The 15,678-nt window shown below is 45.5% G+C and overlaps 2 protein-coding genes across 3 annotated transcripts in view; both read left to right on the top strand.

The window, feature by feature from the left end:
- Positions 1 to 1,305: 1,305 nt before the first annotated feature.
- Positions 1,306 to 11,253, top strand: LOC8041768 (lysophosphatidylserine lipase ABHD12). Its single transcript, XM_029967537.3, has 3 exons — positions 1,306 to 1,460; positions 6,573 to 7,085; positions 7,650 to 11,253. Exons 2-3 carry the CDS (start codon positions 6,573 to 6,575, stop codon positions 8,310 to 8,312), a joined length of 1,176 nt encoding a protein of 391 aa, XP_029823397.2. The 5' UTR covers positions 1,306 to 1,460; the 3' UTR covers positions 8,313 to 11,253.
- A 3,911-nt stretch (positions 11,254 to 15,164) lies between these two features.
- LOC115309319 (histone deacetylase 6) overlaps positions 15,165 to 15,678 on the top strand; it is a 59,463-nt gene continuing 58,949 nt past the window's right edge. Inside the window, exons 1-2 of one of the 2 annotated variants that reach the window (XM_029967540.2) lie at positions 15,165 to 15,272; positions 15,623 to 15,671. In XM_029967540.2, the coding sequence (XP_029823400.2) occupies positions 15,666 to 15,671 (6 nt within the window). In that variant the 5' untranslated portion in view covers positions 15,165 to 15,272; positions 15,623 to 15,665. Of the gene's footprint in view, positions 15,273 to 15,618; positions 15,672 to 15,678 lie in introns of both variants that reach the window. The other variant, XM_029967539.2, reaches the window with a different exon arrangement.

Raw genomic sequence — 15,678 nt, 5'->3', positions numbered from 1 at the left:
ATTCATTTCTCCGCGTTTTGATCATCCATTCAAAGTTGGTGTCCCTCATTGTAACACATCAGCCTTTTTGAACGCGTTTATTCCAAAAACATCTCTTGAGTGGAACCACCTTCCCGCTTCGTTTGTTAATATACCTTCAATTGATTTATTTAAAAAAACCTTATCTGCTCACCTTTTGTCGTGATTGTCCTTTTGTTTATTTTTTGACCAGAGTGCTGTGTTTCGAGCTGTTGATGTTTATTCTCGGCTGTGTTTGCTCTCTTTTTGTACCCTTTTTTTTTTTTTTTTCATTTTTTGGTTGCCCCACCCCCTCTGTAATGCCTTTTGGCCCTGAGGGTATTGTAATAAAAGGCCTTGATATCAATTCCAGCTATGGTGCGCAGTTGTGCCGTGCTTGGAATGGCGTAGACGTCTTGCATCCCGTGTGCCACGTCCTGGGTGCTCACGTGAGAACGAAAGCCCACCATCATATGAGCAAGGTGTTTGTGGTGTTCAAGGTGCCAGTTGAGGCAATGTGGAGCCATCTTTTCCATACACTTGCCAAGGCAAAAAGTTGTAGATATAAGACAGATTGTGACTGTTGTGGGTGGCTTGCCGGGTTTGGAAATGACAGTGACATTGACTTTCTTCCATTCGGGGGGGATGGTTCCCTCTATCCAAACCTCGTTGATGTGTTCGAGGAGTTGATGTGTTCATACTTGCAAAGCACATCCACACGGCATCGATTCTTGATTGGTATCTACGCCTGCAAAGGCAGAGAGACGAAGCACTTCGGCGTGCCAAGGAAGCTTTGATCACGCCGTGAGGCCGGCAAAACTTGCTTTCGACGCGTGGTGCCTTTTTCCTGCAGCACTCCGCTTTGTAAAATTTTCCCTCTGTTCTCAATGGCAATTTTTGACGCTTGCAGAGGGTTTTAAAAAACTTCTTCAATGAGTGATGACGAACGAGTAGAAAACATGGCCTCAGCATGCTGCCGCCAGCCTCTGCAAAGCTAGCAGAAACACAATTTTGCCACATGCAAGATGGCCGCCTGGTGGCTTCACTGGCGCTGCAGCGACAGTGTGTAAAATTGTCGAAATCGTTAAACCTTGTCACAAACAATCATGACAAAATCGACAATGATCATTGATTTTGGGGAGCTCACGTTTTAAATATTAAATTTATTTCTTATACAACTTATCACTTTAATTAAATTATAAAGGTGAATACATTTGTGTTTACGGAAACAAAATATTGTATTAAATGGGAATTTCAGAAACAAAACAATTTTTCGATGTGGCAAGTTCTGTAAACGGCTACACCGCGGCTTCAAGGCGCTCCAAACGCTAAACGCAAACGGGAAGTTGTCTGCTTTGGAGGCGTATCCGAAGAAGTCACGTTGCAGCTGCGCTTTCGGCAAATCTTTGTTTCTCGTTTTTCTTTCCTCGTTGGTCGCACATTTCGACCAAGGCACGAACACGGTGAGTATTTCGCAAACTGTTGTAACACCGCACCGTTAACCTGAAGCGAAAACAAACAAACAAAAATCTACGTCGACAGTCACACGGCCTACCTTGAAACCTGTACTGCTCATGGCCAAATGTCATTGACATCCGACCTGCCACATCTGACCGAAGTGCACAAACAACCATCTCGAGGGGTGGCCAGGGTCTTGAAGCTTCGTCGTTCGGATGGTTCGGATGTTGCTGGGTTATTAATTACTCGATACGTCGTACAAGACAAACACGGAGCGACCGTGATGTCGTTGCGTCATCGGCACGAGGAACTACACGGAAAATGATTATCGCATCGATCTCTTCTTTTTTGTGCTTGTTTTGTGCAGTTTAGCGAAGATTGCCGCTTTTAACTGTTGTAAGCAGATATACTTAACGTCATATATCCCACGTGGTGATTGATAAAAAAAAAAGGATATGCCAACGTGATCAACGTTTAAATTTGAGCTTGTACTTGCGAGCGCTTCTTTAAAAATTGCTCGCGCTCGTGCCATTTCTTTTTTTTTTTTTTTTTTTGCACGGAGAAGGAAGGAAATAGACGGAACTATTTTTTTACATTGAATTAATGGGTCAGTTTTAGTAGCACAAGGGCTGAATTTAACCAAAGAATGCCAACGTCAGAACGAAAAGAAATCGATTACGTAATTAGTAAAGAATGGCTATGCTGCTTAATTATTATTTATTTTATATATTTTTAGCGCACTCTGCACTATATATTGGTGCAACAGGCGTCACGATAGCGCTGCATCTGAAAAGTTGTGGATTTCGACCGTAGTTCTTCGTACTCGTCCATTTAAGGTCACGCGCGACGCAGCTGAAACTTGGATTTTTTTTTTTTTTTTTTATATCTTTTTTTTTTTTTGTCAAGAGTTTACTTGTTTTTATAAACACAGGTGCACAATGATGTGGACATGCAACAGGTGTGCTTATTCACTTGGTGTGATATATCGATCATGTTGTCAGTGTCTGTTGCTACAGATCTCTAGACAATAGATCCTTTCCGGAGTTCAGTGCCATCTGGTGACTCAAATGGCAGTTTAACTGTTACCATACTAATGGCGGCGATAAACCTGTGGTCTGCAGTACTGTATGGGGCACCGTCACTTTCGCAAGTCAACGGTACATGAGAATGCGCGCATCACTGACCAGTTCTTTTTAAATCCCTTTCAGTGTCGATGGCGAAAAAGATGCAACCAGTCAGAACGAAGCGCCAGTGCACATAAACGCCTTGATGAATTTCTAATCATCAAGGGGCTTAATTTGAAGTTGAGTGTGTGCTACTAACAGATTGTCTGGGCCCGAGTTAGAAATGAACCCTTGCGCAGCTTTTGCATCCGATTCCTGCTTCATGTCGCGCTAACATCTTGAATGTATAGGCATCGAATCATCTGCTTAGGAGCATCTTCAACTTCTTTCATCACTAAACAGAAGGCCGCCATTAGTATAGCGCACATGCCATTTTTCAGATGGTGATAGTGATCAAAGTTGCAAGTCTGAATTCCAGAAAGGGTCTATTGCATAGGGATTCCTCTCGGATTAAGTGTGCATGGCGATGTTTGAAGTTGGATTAGATTATTTTTAGATATGAATTGATAATTTGTTAGTTGTATTATGTGGAAATTGACTCCTTGCTCTAGCTTTATGAGATCTGTTATGGTATATATTTTGCTTCAGATGCCTCGGACCTGAGTATGAGGTCACATGAACATATATGCTAAAACATTCAAAACGACCGTCAACGGTAAAAGTATAAAAACGGACAATGCACCGACAAGCCGTAATTGATTTTACAATTCCAAACAAAAGTCCCTTGAAATTCTCGTAGTGTGAGTCAACATTTTCTTTCCCAAGTAGACTATTATGTGAAGCAACGAGTGGATGCGTATATATATATATCAGGGTGTCGAACCGGAACCGAACCAAACCGAAAACCGGAACCGAGCCGGTATTTTTTTCCGGAACTGAACCCGAACCCGAACCGTTATATTGTTATCGCGATGAACCCAAACCGGAACTGAGCCGGAAAAAAAAAATAATAGTTACCGGCTCATGTCAAAACGGTTCGACCACGCGCTGTTGACATTGAATGTGCTATCAATGCCATTTGTTTTTTAAGTGCCGTCAACTGACAGACACTTCGCTTACATATTTTTCTTCTCCACTCAGTCTTAGGAATATAAACGCTGCATCCATGAATCTTGACAAACGCTGCATCCATGAATCTTGACATAGGAACCAGTATTGTGCTGGTCGTGGCTTGCACGGAAGAAAAAAAATTGGAAGGCTGTGCAAAAAAAAAAAAATTGCGTCACGGGATTTCATTTTCCTACAATCTCGTAAATCCTAAATGCTGCTGTGTGCTCATTTCATAACACGTTTCTAAAACGCGAGAGTTCTTGAAGCTTGCTTCCATCGGAATGAGAAAAGAAAAGGCTGTGGAGTTTGATAATAATGCATCCGGTTGAAGCTAACATGTTTGTGAGACAGCGAACTCTTCTATTTTAATATTTATCCTATTACGTCCTTCTGGCGTTGCGTTCGGTGAAGTGTTTTTCATATTCCGTATCTTGTTTAATGAAAACTTCTTTAAGGGTCTAATTTGAGTTACCGAAGGCTAGTTCAAATAAAGAAAGCTGTATTTTCTCCCCACTGTTCCTTCAATTGCTTACACGCCGAGTTGGCGGGATAGTTAGCGGGTTCTACTTGTAAGTGGGTTTGTAAGGAGGATGCGGATTTTACAGCTACTGCGTCGGACCCAATTAGATGAAGTCTGAATGTGTAAACGTCGGTGAGGTAACCTTTGAGTGCACATAAAGAAACCATTCCTGGTAGAAATCCCTGAGCTTTACACTACGATGTATCCCGTTTCGTATGTGCTGATTTCAGATGTTTTATTTGTAATTTATTTTGATGTTGCAATTTGTCATTTATAATTTCCGAACCGGTTCGCGAACCGGTACAGCGCCCCAAACCGGTTCGCGAACCGGTTCGCAGATCGAATTAATCGAACCGGAACTGAACCGGAACAAAATTAATTTACCTGAACCGTAACCGAACCCGTATTTTTTTCGGTTCGACACACTGATATATATATATATATACACACACACATCCACTCGTTGCTTATATATATATGTATATATCGTACAAATGTGTTGACGATATAATTTTTGAATACCCATTTTACGAAAGCATAATTTCAGAAAGAATACAATGAAAAGGAGAATCTTTGCAGCAATTAATTGGTCTATCTTCTACTTTTTGTTTCTATATGGAACGAATTACAGAAGAAAGTGATTGTGAAAACACACACACATACATACAAAATGCAGATGTCTTTTTAATGAAACAAGGGCCTGAAACTCTAGTCTCATTTGGTGCAGCACAAACTGTTCTATCTCTTGTAACCTTTCACTTGAATGAATTCGGTTGATCTTTTATTTATTTTGTGCGAGTGCTTCATATGCAAGAATAGGGCTAGTAAAAATTCTCACCATAGCAGAGGGTTAAGTCTGCTTAAACTCTCAAACTTTGGGAAACTTTGTATACGGTACACAAGTTTGTCTGCGTCTGGTGCAGGGGTTGCAATGACGTCAGAATGCCGAGCTCCGATTCGCTCAATTGGGAGGGTAGTGGATAGTTCTCAAGGCAGCTAGCATTGAGGTCCACCCATTATCTCCATCAGAGCAAATCAGAGCTGATGTCAGTGCAACCACTGCACAAGAATCAGACAAACTTCCGCTCCCCATAGAGACCATGCAACCTCATCAGGGATCATTATTAGGAGCCATGCAAACTTGCAAGGGACCATTCTACCATAGTATAGCTAGGGGCCACACATCAATATCACGGACTAGAAAAACATTAGGAACCATGGAGCATCATTAAAGAGCACTGTAATGCACAGTGCAAGTTTGTCTGCTTTTTTTTACTGGGGTTGTAGTGACATCAGAATTCCGAGCTCTGATTGTCTGCGATTGAAGGATAGTGGGTAGACCTCATGGCGAACTAGAACCCCTGCAAAAAAAGCGGACGATCTTGCACTCACCGTAGAGACTATACACCATCATTAGGGACCAAAAGGTCGTATTATAGCATCCTCGATCATCCACACCGCGGCACCAAGGTGCACCCCGTTTTCTTCGATCAAGTGCACCGGTGTGCACCGGTCGTTCTCGATCAACGGAGCGCACCCTCCTGGTGCAGCTTTTTGTTACCTTGACGCTCACCAAGAAAATCGACGGCGCACTGGGGTGCCGTCCCCATTGGGCATTGCTGCCAGGAGCGGGAATCGAGGAGATGGCGGGAATAGCAGACACCAACGTTGGCAGACGTCTATCAAGATGGCGACCTTGTGAAAATGAACACATCTCGCAGCGGCGTGCGCTGAATTCCCCAGCTTTTCTGACGCCGAGGACGACCAGCTTCTTACCATCGCGGCAATTACTGGTAATGGCTGCGGTGGCAAGGAGTGCCCAAAAGTTATGAACTTCATGGAAAGCGTTGTGAGGCATTTCGATGACACCGAGGCAACTGAGGTACGGGTATTATCTGGTGGTACTCTCTCTTGAACCAACAGTAATGGGCAAAATATACCTGTGGAATTGTAACCCGCTTTTTGACTCCGTCAACCATCATGTCCAGTTCATTTGTGTGGGACTGCAAGATCCACGAGTCATAAGCCAGGAGAAATTCACGGCAGACGGGCACCGCGCACGGACGTACGCGAGAAGAAACAAACTAAACGCGAGGTGTTGCATGATGGCGCAGTTTGCCCTTGATGTTGCACCAACTTCGCGCTGCGTGACTGAGGAATGCTGTGCACTGTCCTGGTTTCAGGGCGATTCCAGTAATAGTTGATCTAATGCTATTAGACAACATGCAACCATTATAGAAACTAGTACTTCATCATTGGGAACTATACAGGGTCTACGAAAATAAGAGACTTCTTCAATTGTATTACAGTATTAGGAATCCGACTTATGTGGCCTGTTTAACCTAGCTAGCAGTATGATGGCATGCCTACATAAACATTTCTTAGCAGTCTCCCGTCCTCACAATGATTGTCGCATGTTACAGATGCTTCGCCAGCGTGGCACTGCCACGGACTCTACCGTCCATGAGAAGAAGGGCGACGGCTCTTCTTCGTCAGCAAGCTCCGCCAAGAACTCTCTGAAACCGGCCCGCAACCAAGCCAAGACCAGCCGGCTCTTTTCCCGGCTACTCAGCTTACTCGTCTTGGCTATCCTTGTCATCTATGTCATCATCCCGGGCCTCTTCTATGCGTCCCCATGGATTCGACGGCAGACAGTGTTTCTCACCTTCGTCAACATTCCTCCTTTCCCGAACCTGACCAGCCCCGAGTATTATGGACTGCGGTGCGGGCAGAACCTGTACGTCCAATCGGAGCCCTCCGTCCGTCTGGGGGTGTGGTACCTGCCGCCCGATTCGCTCGTGCGCGCGTCGCCCGAGGGATGCGGCGGGGCAACGGAGGTGCGTGATTGGCTGGCGCGGGACGACCGGCCTGTTGTGCTGTACCTCCATGGCAACGGGGGTTCGAGGGCCGGCGCACATCGCGTCAGTCTTTACAAAGTGAGTTGCACAAAAGTTATCAAGGGTGTGCTCGTTTGTTACGGCTCTATTTGCTTGTATGGTGGTGTAGGACTTCTATTTGCTCATTCCTGTCATTGCAAAGTGAGGAATGTGCACGAAATGTTTTATTATCACAAAAACAAAAGATAAGATTTATAAAATCTTAGTTCGTTGAGTTCACTGCCGGAATATATTTCAACGGGAAGACCGACACAGTAGAACTTCTCTTTAGTTTTGTCACTTTTTCAAAAAGTATATGTTCACTCTGTCAGTATTTCAAACGACTGTGCCGGTATTACGTGGACTTGATCTTTGCATATCACAATACGCATATCTTTGTTATATCGCTGTTCCCTATGAACACATACTAGTGTAGGTATGAATGTAGTGAAGCAAACTTGCACTCGTAATAGTCCTACACAGACATTTATGGTTCTGATATGCTGAAGATCTCGTTTTCCTCGACAAGCTGGCCTCATTCTACTGTATTGCTTTTCGTTGCTTGAACCGTCATTTGCCTCCCCGTTGTAGAGGCCCAAACCTGTTTGCTCCCAATCCTTGCAGGTGCTCTCCAAGCAGCTGCACGCGCACGTGATTGCCGTGGACTACCGCGGCTACGGCGACTCCTCCGCCGTCGCGCCCACCGCTGCGTCCATAGTCACCGACGCCGAGGCCGTCTACCGCTGGGTGCGCGAGATAGCCCCGCCGGAGAAGAAGGTCCTCGTCTGGGGACACTCCTTGGGCACCGGTGTGTCCGTCTACCTCCTATCCCGCCTCTCTAAGCCGTCTGCCACCCCCAAAGTCCGTCTCCCGGACGGTGTCCTTTTAGAGGCACCCTTTGACGCACTGCACAAGGTTGCCCAGTTCCACCCTCTGTCTATTTTCCATCGGTACCTTCCATACTTTGAGCCGGTGTTCGTGGAGAGCATCCGCGACGACGCCGCTGCCAACTTCGACAGCGTGTCGCAGGTGGCGTCGGTGGCGCCGCAGACACCGGTCATGGTGCTGCACGCCAGGGACGACGGCATGGTGCCGTTTGCGCTCGGGCGCAACCTGTTCGACGTGTTTGAGGCGTCGCGGAAGGGCGTGAAGGACGCCGCGCCGGTGCGGTTTGCGGAGTTTGAGGCATCTGGCGGCTACGGGCACAAGCACATTCATCGGAACCAGGATCTGCCACGGATCGTGAGCGGGTTCTTCACGGGCATCTTTGTCAAGAAGGTCAAGTGAACAGGCTTGAAGTAGGTGTTTTGAGGGCCGTCCATGCGGGCGTACGAAGTGGGCCGGCTAGATCTTGCCCACTTCATACGAATCTCAAAAATCGGTTTCGCGTGGTTCAATGCCATAATTTGCCACAAAAGTGTGGCTAAGTGGTGCATTTTGTTACATAAATATAGCAAAGTAGAAGCTTAACTGAGTCCAAAGATACGAATAAAGTAAAAGATACGAAAGTAAAAGAAAAAAAGAATGTTTTTTGTAGCTTATTGGAGCATTTTATTGGACAAGACAGCCAATGATGGCAAAACCGTTCAGGTTTTCCTCACTCTTTTTTGTTGTCGTTATATAAATGTTTTGAGTAACCCACAAAAATATTTTCCTTTTTTTTTTTCACATTATATGAAAAAGTAATTTCATAATGATCTGTAGAGAAATTGGGATTTTTCTTTCTCACTTGATCGAAGAAGTTTTCTTGAATGTTTCCCAGTAACAGATCCACCACCTATCCACACCTATCCACGGCAAATTACACTGCAGGTGCTTGAGAAACAGATTTTCGAGATTTATTTCGAGTGGATGAGATTTGTTTGGCTTCCTCTGTAATCGATGCAACACGTTAAAGCATTCAAAGCAAATTTGCTGGCTGGGCACGACGCCTTGAGCCCAAGAGAGTGACTGCGGGCTATAAATATATTGGATGCAGCGTTAGCAAGTGACGCTGCCGGAGGCGTGGTACTTTGTCCATGAAATTTGCCACAAACACTTGGCGCATCCATGCATGTAAACGGTTTTTTAGCGGGTTGTACATATGACCGCAAGTTTTGACCACTAGAGAGCTTGCTCTACCGTGTCCTCGCATTATAGGCGACTCCAAACCGCCGACCCCATCGGTTCCACTACCCAAAAAAATTGGGCAGAGGCATTTTTATATATTTTTTTATTTTAACTAACAGTTCTGGCGAATATTTTTGATCGGGATAGACTAAAGCAATTGCGTTACATAAGCTGTCCAAGTCGCTAACTATGACCTTGTCTGAAGGAAAGTTTGACCTGCTTTGTCTTCCAACTGCAAGTTTAGCTAGAGTCGGGGGCAGTGTGCGACAACACTATCAACCGTCCTGCCGACGTTGGGTGATGTCATTGGCCAAGTCTTCGGAAGAAGTTCTTCGACCGTCGCTGTTTGCTGGAACATTAGGTTGTGCTGTCTGATGGGAGCGTTTACGGGAAAGAAGTGGCGTTGTCTCTTTTTAGGGAATTGGGGGGCCTGGGTAACTCGGTAACAGTGTAAGCAAATACAGCGCACGCTGGGGCTGGGGCAACCAGCTTTGAGCTTGACGCCACAAGCAGGCCGGCTTGCCCCATACGCCGTCGTCTGTTTCGGATGCAAAAGGTTGCTCGGGAGTATGGAGTCGGCATAGGTGAGGCTGACACGCCAAGCGAAGAATAGTGAGATTTTGAAACTCCGCGAGCGTCGTTGAGGTCGAAGAATCGCCTCGGCATCTGCAGATCTGTCAAAACATGTTCGATGGAAATGTTTGATCCGATGTGAGATGACTTGTAGTGCCTTCTCTGTTGACCCCTAACGTTGTCCTTTGTTCGTGACATGATCAGATCGAGAATTCCAAATTTTTATCTGTTGTCCGACAATTAAGGATTTAGGTTGCAAAGAGTCTCGAGGATTGTGTCCGATTGCTGACTGTATTCACTCACATCACGCAAAGAACTCCCTTTGTTTCCTTAATTCAGTGTCTTTTTGTTCTGTAATCAGCACAGGCCTTCACACATTGGCACTTCCTTTGTTAAAATTATAAAAAAAACTACATACCGAAATGTATGTTTGGGATGGAAGGGGGGGTCAGGTCAGGTTAGGTTATTTCAGCTGACACCGGTCATAACTACTGTCACGAAGTGAGATTAGTATCAGTGTGCAACTAAAACCCCTGTGGCAGGTTTTTAGGCTCACAGGAACCTGCGGGGCACTCTTGCAAGGTAAACATGGGAGTCTTGTTTATTCATGAGGAAGTAACCGCTTGGCCGTGGTCATTTGTCAGCTTTTTTTGGGGCTGGCCTCGGATTCTTGTTACCTTTTGTAGCAGGCCAATAGCGTTATCTTGCGGTTGTCGGATTGACAGACGTGACTCCAGTGTTTCTTTTACAGTAGTAGAGTGTGGTGCTGGTTAAAGGAAAGAAAAAAAAAAAAAAAAAAGCCGTAATCGTGAATTTAATTTTTTTTCGAGAGTTTAGTATATTAGCAAATATAAGCTTCATATCAGTGCAATCTCGTGCCTTTTAGGTGTCCTGGATGTTTGTAACTTGTGCCATTTGCGCTGTTGCTGACGGTTCAACTCTCGGATAGCCAAAACTGGCATTTTGTTGTGGCAGTGACTCGGCGCATGTAGACCTCGTTGCTCTTTGGAAGGTTTGAGTATTTTACCGCTTGCCATTGGCCAAACGTTAATGTGCCATCCATGCACATTAACGTTTGGGTCAGTTTGTAGACTATAATAAGGCAAATGGTGTCAAAGATGCGGACAAGACGAGAACTCGAGCAAACCACAGTGCTGTGGATTGATCCTCTCATCTTTTCTCGCGTTTTTTGCATTGTATTTTACTGAATTCCAAGGATGAACTTCTGGCGAGCTTTTGATACTGGTGTTTGACTTGATTATCGTCAGCACGTGGGGAGTCTAGGACCAGAGAGTGCCTTAGGGACGAGTATATGTTTATAATTTATAGGATGTTCCGCAAATGCAGCTTTACCCTGTGGCCGGCATTCCGATATTTGTGGGTGCTGCTTTGGTTGTTTATTTTTGCACATTTAGAAGAATGCCTAAGATCATTATGTATGTGTTAGTACTTTTCTTGACAGCCGGTTATAATTTATACGTGATCGCAGAGCGCATATTTTTGTACTGCTGCATTATATAGTGAATAAAAGTTACTATACTCTGTATCTGTGTTTCTATATTTCTTAATAATAATAGTAGTGAAAGTAGTTAATCTTCTGCTAATATTCATAAACAGCTTTGAGGTCCTGGTTTTTTGATGCTCGGAGATACTGAACGCTGCGATGACCAGACAACTCGATGCAATGAAAACAAAACCGGAACTATACGCGTTTGCAAGTCCGGCTTCAGGGCGCTGCCATCTTGCCTGTCTGGGGTGCGCTTGGACCAGTCATAATCCGATTACGAAGCCTTGCTAAAGCGTCGTAATCGGATTATGGCCGCTCCCGAGAGCGCACCCCACTGAGGAAGATGGCGGCGCCCTGAGACCGGACTTGCAAACGTGTATAAAACATTGAACCTATGTGCCTAAAGTTTACTTCTTTCATTAATTTTTAAATTAAAAATACTTTTAAGACCTAACTAATATTTTTAAAGCTTTTAGTAGGCTCTAGGGGCAAACCTGTGACACAGCAGAAAATTATTTCTAAAAATGCGTTTGGGAGGCCGCCAACAGGGGCCCAAGGAACACTCAATGAGGTCAACGAGCCTGCTCAGTGCCCATGTTATGGTGTACTAGAACTGGGCAGTGTGTCGTCCGCGCCGAGAAGCAACGGAGGGAGGAGGTCAGCGCAGCGATGACGGCGCGCGAGGATGCCAGGGGGCGCTGCGGGTAACAGGCGTGCTCCTTCCCGCTCGGATTGCCGTGTGGTCGTACTGCTTGTGATCGCGTGGTTCGCGTCGTCGCCTTGTTTTGCTGCAGTTTTTTCTTTTTTAATGGTTGAGTGAAATGGATTGTGATCGGCGCCGTTCAGTGTGGTGTAGACAACGCGTGCAATGACGGAAGAACGGCGGGACAAGAGAGACGGGACGTGTTTTGTGTCGGGGCAGTGATTTCCCTACACCCCTCTACGGGGGTGTACTCCCCCCTTGTTTTTCCGAAAGCAACCCTTTAATTCGCAACGACTCTTATATTCTCAATGCCCCCCGAACACCCCCTCCCTAACCTCAATTCCCGGGGCCCGTGCCGGTTTGCAACAGTGGCTACCGGTCCTGCAAAGAACCCCGTTCCCTTTTTCGTGCCCCTCTCGAGTTCGATCGGCGTCAGTCGTCGTCCCGCAACATTAAAAGGAGTGACAGGGAGACTCTGCTTCATGTAATGCAGGCAGTCATGACAGTCGTCCTCTACATTTTTTTTTTCGGACTTTTTGCACTCTAAAGTATCTGCTAAATCGGTTTTATAGGCGCTGGTTTGGACACACCGAAGGGTCCTGTGCACGCTGACTGCATCAGAAAGGCTTGGAGGAGTGACTGTGAAAATGTGACGTTAAAGGTTATGGCCTCACATCAGCAAATTATTTTTTTTTTTCCTAACAGCTTTAAAAAGATGAGGGTTGGCCCAGCACTCCGTCTCTTCAATAAGGAGGTGCTAAGAGGCCTCTTTTTTTTTTTTTTTTTTTTTTTTTACCGCAAGAAAATTGAAGGGCTTAATGGCCCAGCGAAAGATACTGAGTCATTTATCCTGAAGATGTCGAAGCTCATCAAGATCATAACCTCACGTTAAAGAATGTAGAGCAGGGGTCTCAAACACGCGGCCCGCGGGCCGCATGCGGCCCGCGACTGTTTGGGATGCGGCCCGCAAGCCTCCCGCGGATTCGAACCTCAATTCCCATGCCTCGAGCGCCATTAAATATAGTTTTATACTTTCGATTCATTTTCGACCGAAAAAGCTCTGCAGCCTCTGCTCATATAACATGTACACACATTTTATACTAATCTGTCGTGTGTGTGTGTGTGTGTGTGTGTGTGTGTGTGTGTGTGTGTGTGTGTGTGTGTGTGTGTGTGTTGACGGAGTATTTCTTTTGCTTAAATATTTGCTTCTTGGCCTTTTCTCATGTAAATTAACAGGAACGGCACTTCCACTAGTAGGCCACAAGTGCGAGATCTTTGCTCACAGAGGCACATCGGCTGCACGAACTGTTGCTTAGCAGAAGCAACTGCCGAAGATAAAGCTATGAACTCGGGCTTCTAGCTGACAAAAAAAAAAAAAAATTAAAATGCAAGTATTTTTTCTCTTGGAAAGAAAAGAACTGCCATATGAAGATATTCTTTTTATGCCCGTTGAGCCTAGTGAGTTATGCGACGGACCAAGGACGGTGTGCTTGTTCTCGATTTAATGAAAACTGCCAGTACGTTGGTGTCTTATAACATCAGGAGTTGTCCCAAAGTAGTTGTATATGCAAATGAAAGCTAAAGATGGCAAAACGTTGGAGCTTACAAAAAGCGGAAAGCATAAGGTTCCTTCTCTAGAAAATCTCTGGGGTGTTACTGTTACAGTTGACGTTTGCAGCGTGAAACAACTCCGCTGACTGTTTGTTTATATTTTTATTACAGAATAGCAAAACATTGCCCCGAAAAAACGGGAGCCAACGAAGAGGGGGGGGGGGGGGGGGGGGGGGGGGGGTTCTGCGTTGGCCTTTTGCCCTTTCGGGGGAGAGCAATCTGGGCCCCACACTCGAATGAGTTTGAGACCCCTGATGTAGAGGTACAAAACGCCACAGGCGCCGACTACGGGGGAGCTCGGGAGCCCCCCTCTCCCGAGCTCTTGGGAAAATACCGTCGCCTCCGGAATCCTTGGGTGCACCTCATTAATCTCATCTGTGCGCTGGCGCCCAGTGTATAATTAAAAATTTATCTGTGCGCCCTGGTGCCCACACATATCAATATATAGCTGGTGTTCAGTGGATAAATAAGAATTTATCCACTGTGGTTACTACCACAGATGGTTGAGTGGATACATTCGCTGTTTCTTTTGTGTAATGATTTTTAATTTTTGTTTATGAATTTGTAAAGTTTCATTGTATAATTCCTCTGGTGCCTGCTTTGCGACTGCTTGTTTGGGGTGGCTAAGGGCCAGTCAAGCTGTTTTTACAGCTTTTTTCCTTAGTCGCCTTTCAACTTTTTGTTGGAAAAATAAATGAATTATTTTTATTATTATTTTTCTAACTTCGCACAGTCCTGTTTGAAGACCCTACGCAGTAACAGCAAACACGATAAAGGCTAGTGCTGGAAATTCCTTCGAAAGCCCGTGGAAGTAGTTGCGAGAGTCGAAAGTAGCACCTCCATGCAGCCTACGGAAGTAGACGTTATAATACGTTTTGTAAGCCCCATTTTGTTTTCCCAAACGCTGGAACAATTCATTAGGGTAGTGCGCTTCAACTACGGAATTCATTGATCACAACTACAGTGACAGCGAAATTATAGGGTCACAGAAGCACATATTTTTTTAGGTATCATGCCATCAGCATGCTTATCCTACGTTATCCAGGGGATTACACACGTTTGGGACGTCTCTTTCAAGAGACTTCCCGAACGTTTTCCTGGGGGATGGATTTCCTGCCTATTCAGAACGCAACATTGTTAGCGCGAACAAGCGATCGCCGGTTTTTCTATGAGAAACCAAAGTATGTCAGCAAAGTTCTAATTGCTGGGGAGAAAGCTCATTCGGGTCTCTAATGCAGGTGATAAAAGTTCGTCCTCACTAATACTCTTTCGAAGTAAATCCGAGAAAGCGCCAATGTCTTGTTCGCGCTAGCAGTGTCGGGATGTGTACTGTGGCGTCCTGCCCGAAGATGCACGTCTCGGGCAAAGCATTTGGCAACGAATTAGTGCGATAAATAATATGTGAAACAGCAGAAATAAAGAATACCGTAAAGAGTTAGCCAAACAATATGAAACAATCGAACTCGTGCGGAACGCCAAGCCAGCCAAGCGCTACCGCTGCCTGCGCTCCGCACTCCGGCAGCACGCCTACTACACGTTGCGCCCTCTCGCGGCCACCGATCCGGTCATCGCAGAAAGAGCCCCCCCTCCGCCGGCGCTCGCTACACTGCCCAGTCTTCTAGTACACCATACCCATGTGTTTTCCTACGTCGGCTGTCCAATAAAACGATAAAACTACCCCGTAACTCTCGAAAGCTTTCTGCTTGCCATATCATAGCCGCCGGACAAGAGATGCCATCGTGAAGTGAGTAATTTAACGCCACCCTATTGGCTTTGTTTTCTTGCTGCCTTGCAAACATTTCAACTCCCACATCGCTGTGGGTGTGCGTTGTATGCATTACTATCGGGAGTTCGTATCTGTTGTTTTGAGTAACCGCCGGATCGCAGACACTGCGTATTCCGTGTGTCATAAATACAACATAATATCACATTAGACGCTCCTTAGGTTTGCGTCGCAAACATTCAATTCATAACTGTTCGGCGGTAAGCTAAGGATTGCTAGATCTAGCGATAAATTGTGGCTAGCTGTTATCACAGTTGCGATAAATTGTGGCTGTATATCGCAGCTAACTGCTTTTCACTTGTTTCAGGAAGATGGCTTCTAGTGACGGAGACTGAAGACTTCTTCGTTCCCGAAATGACGGTTTGTT

The sequence above is a fragment of the Ixodes scapularis genome, unplaced genomic scaffold (assembly GCF_016920785.2).
Source record: "Ixodes scapularis isolate PalLabHiFi unplaced genomic scaffold, ASM1692078v2 PGA_scaffold6__148_contigs__length_123643588, whole genome shotgun sequence".
Lineage (NCBI taxonomy): Eukaryota > Metazoa > Arthropoda > Arachnida > Ixodida > Ixodidae > Ixodes > Ixodes scapularis.
Note: the sequence above shows the minus strand (reverse complement) of the source record. Positions and strands in the feature narration are given on the sequence as shown.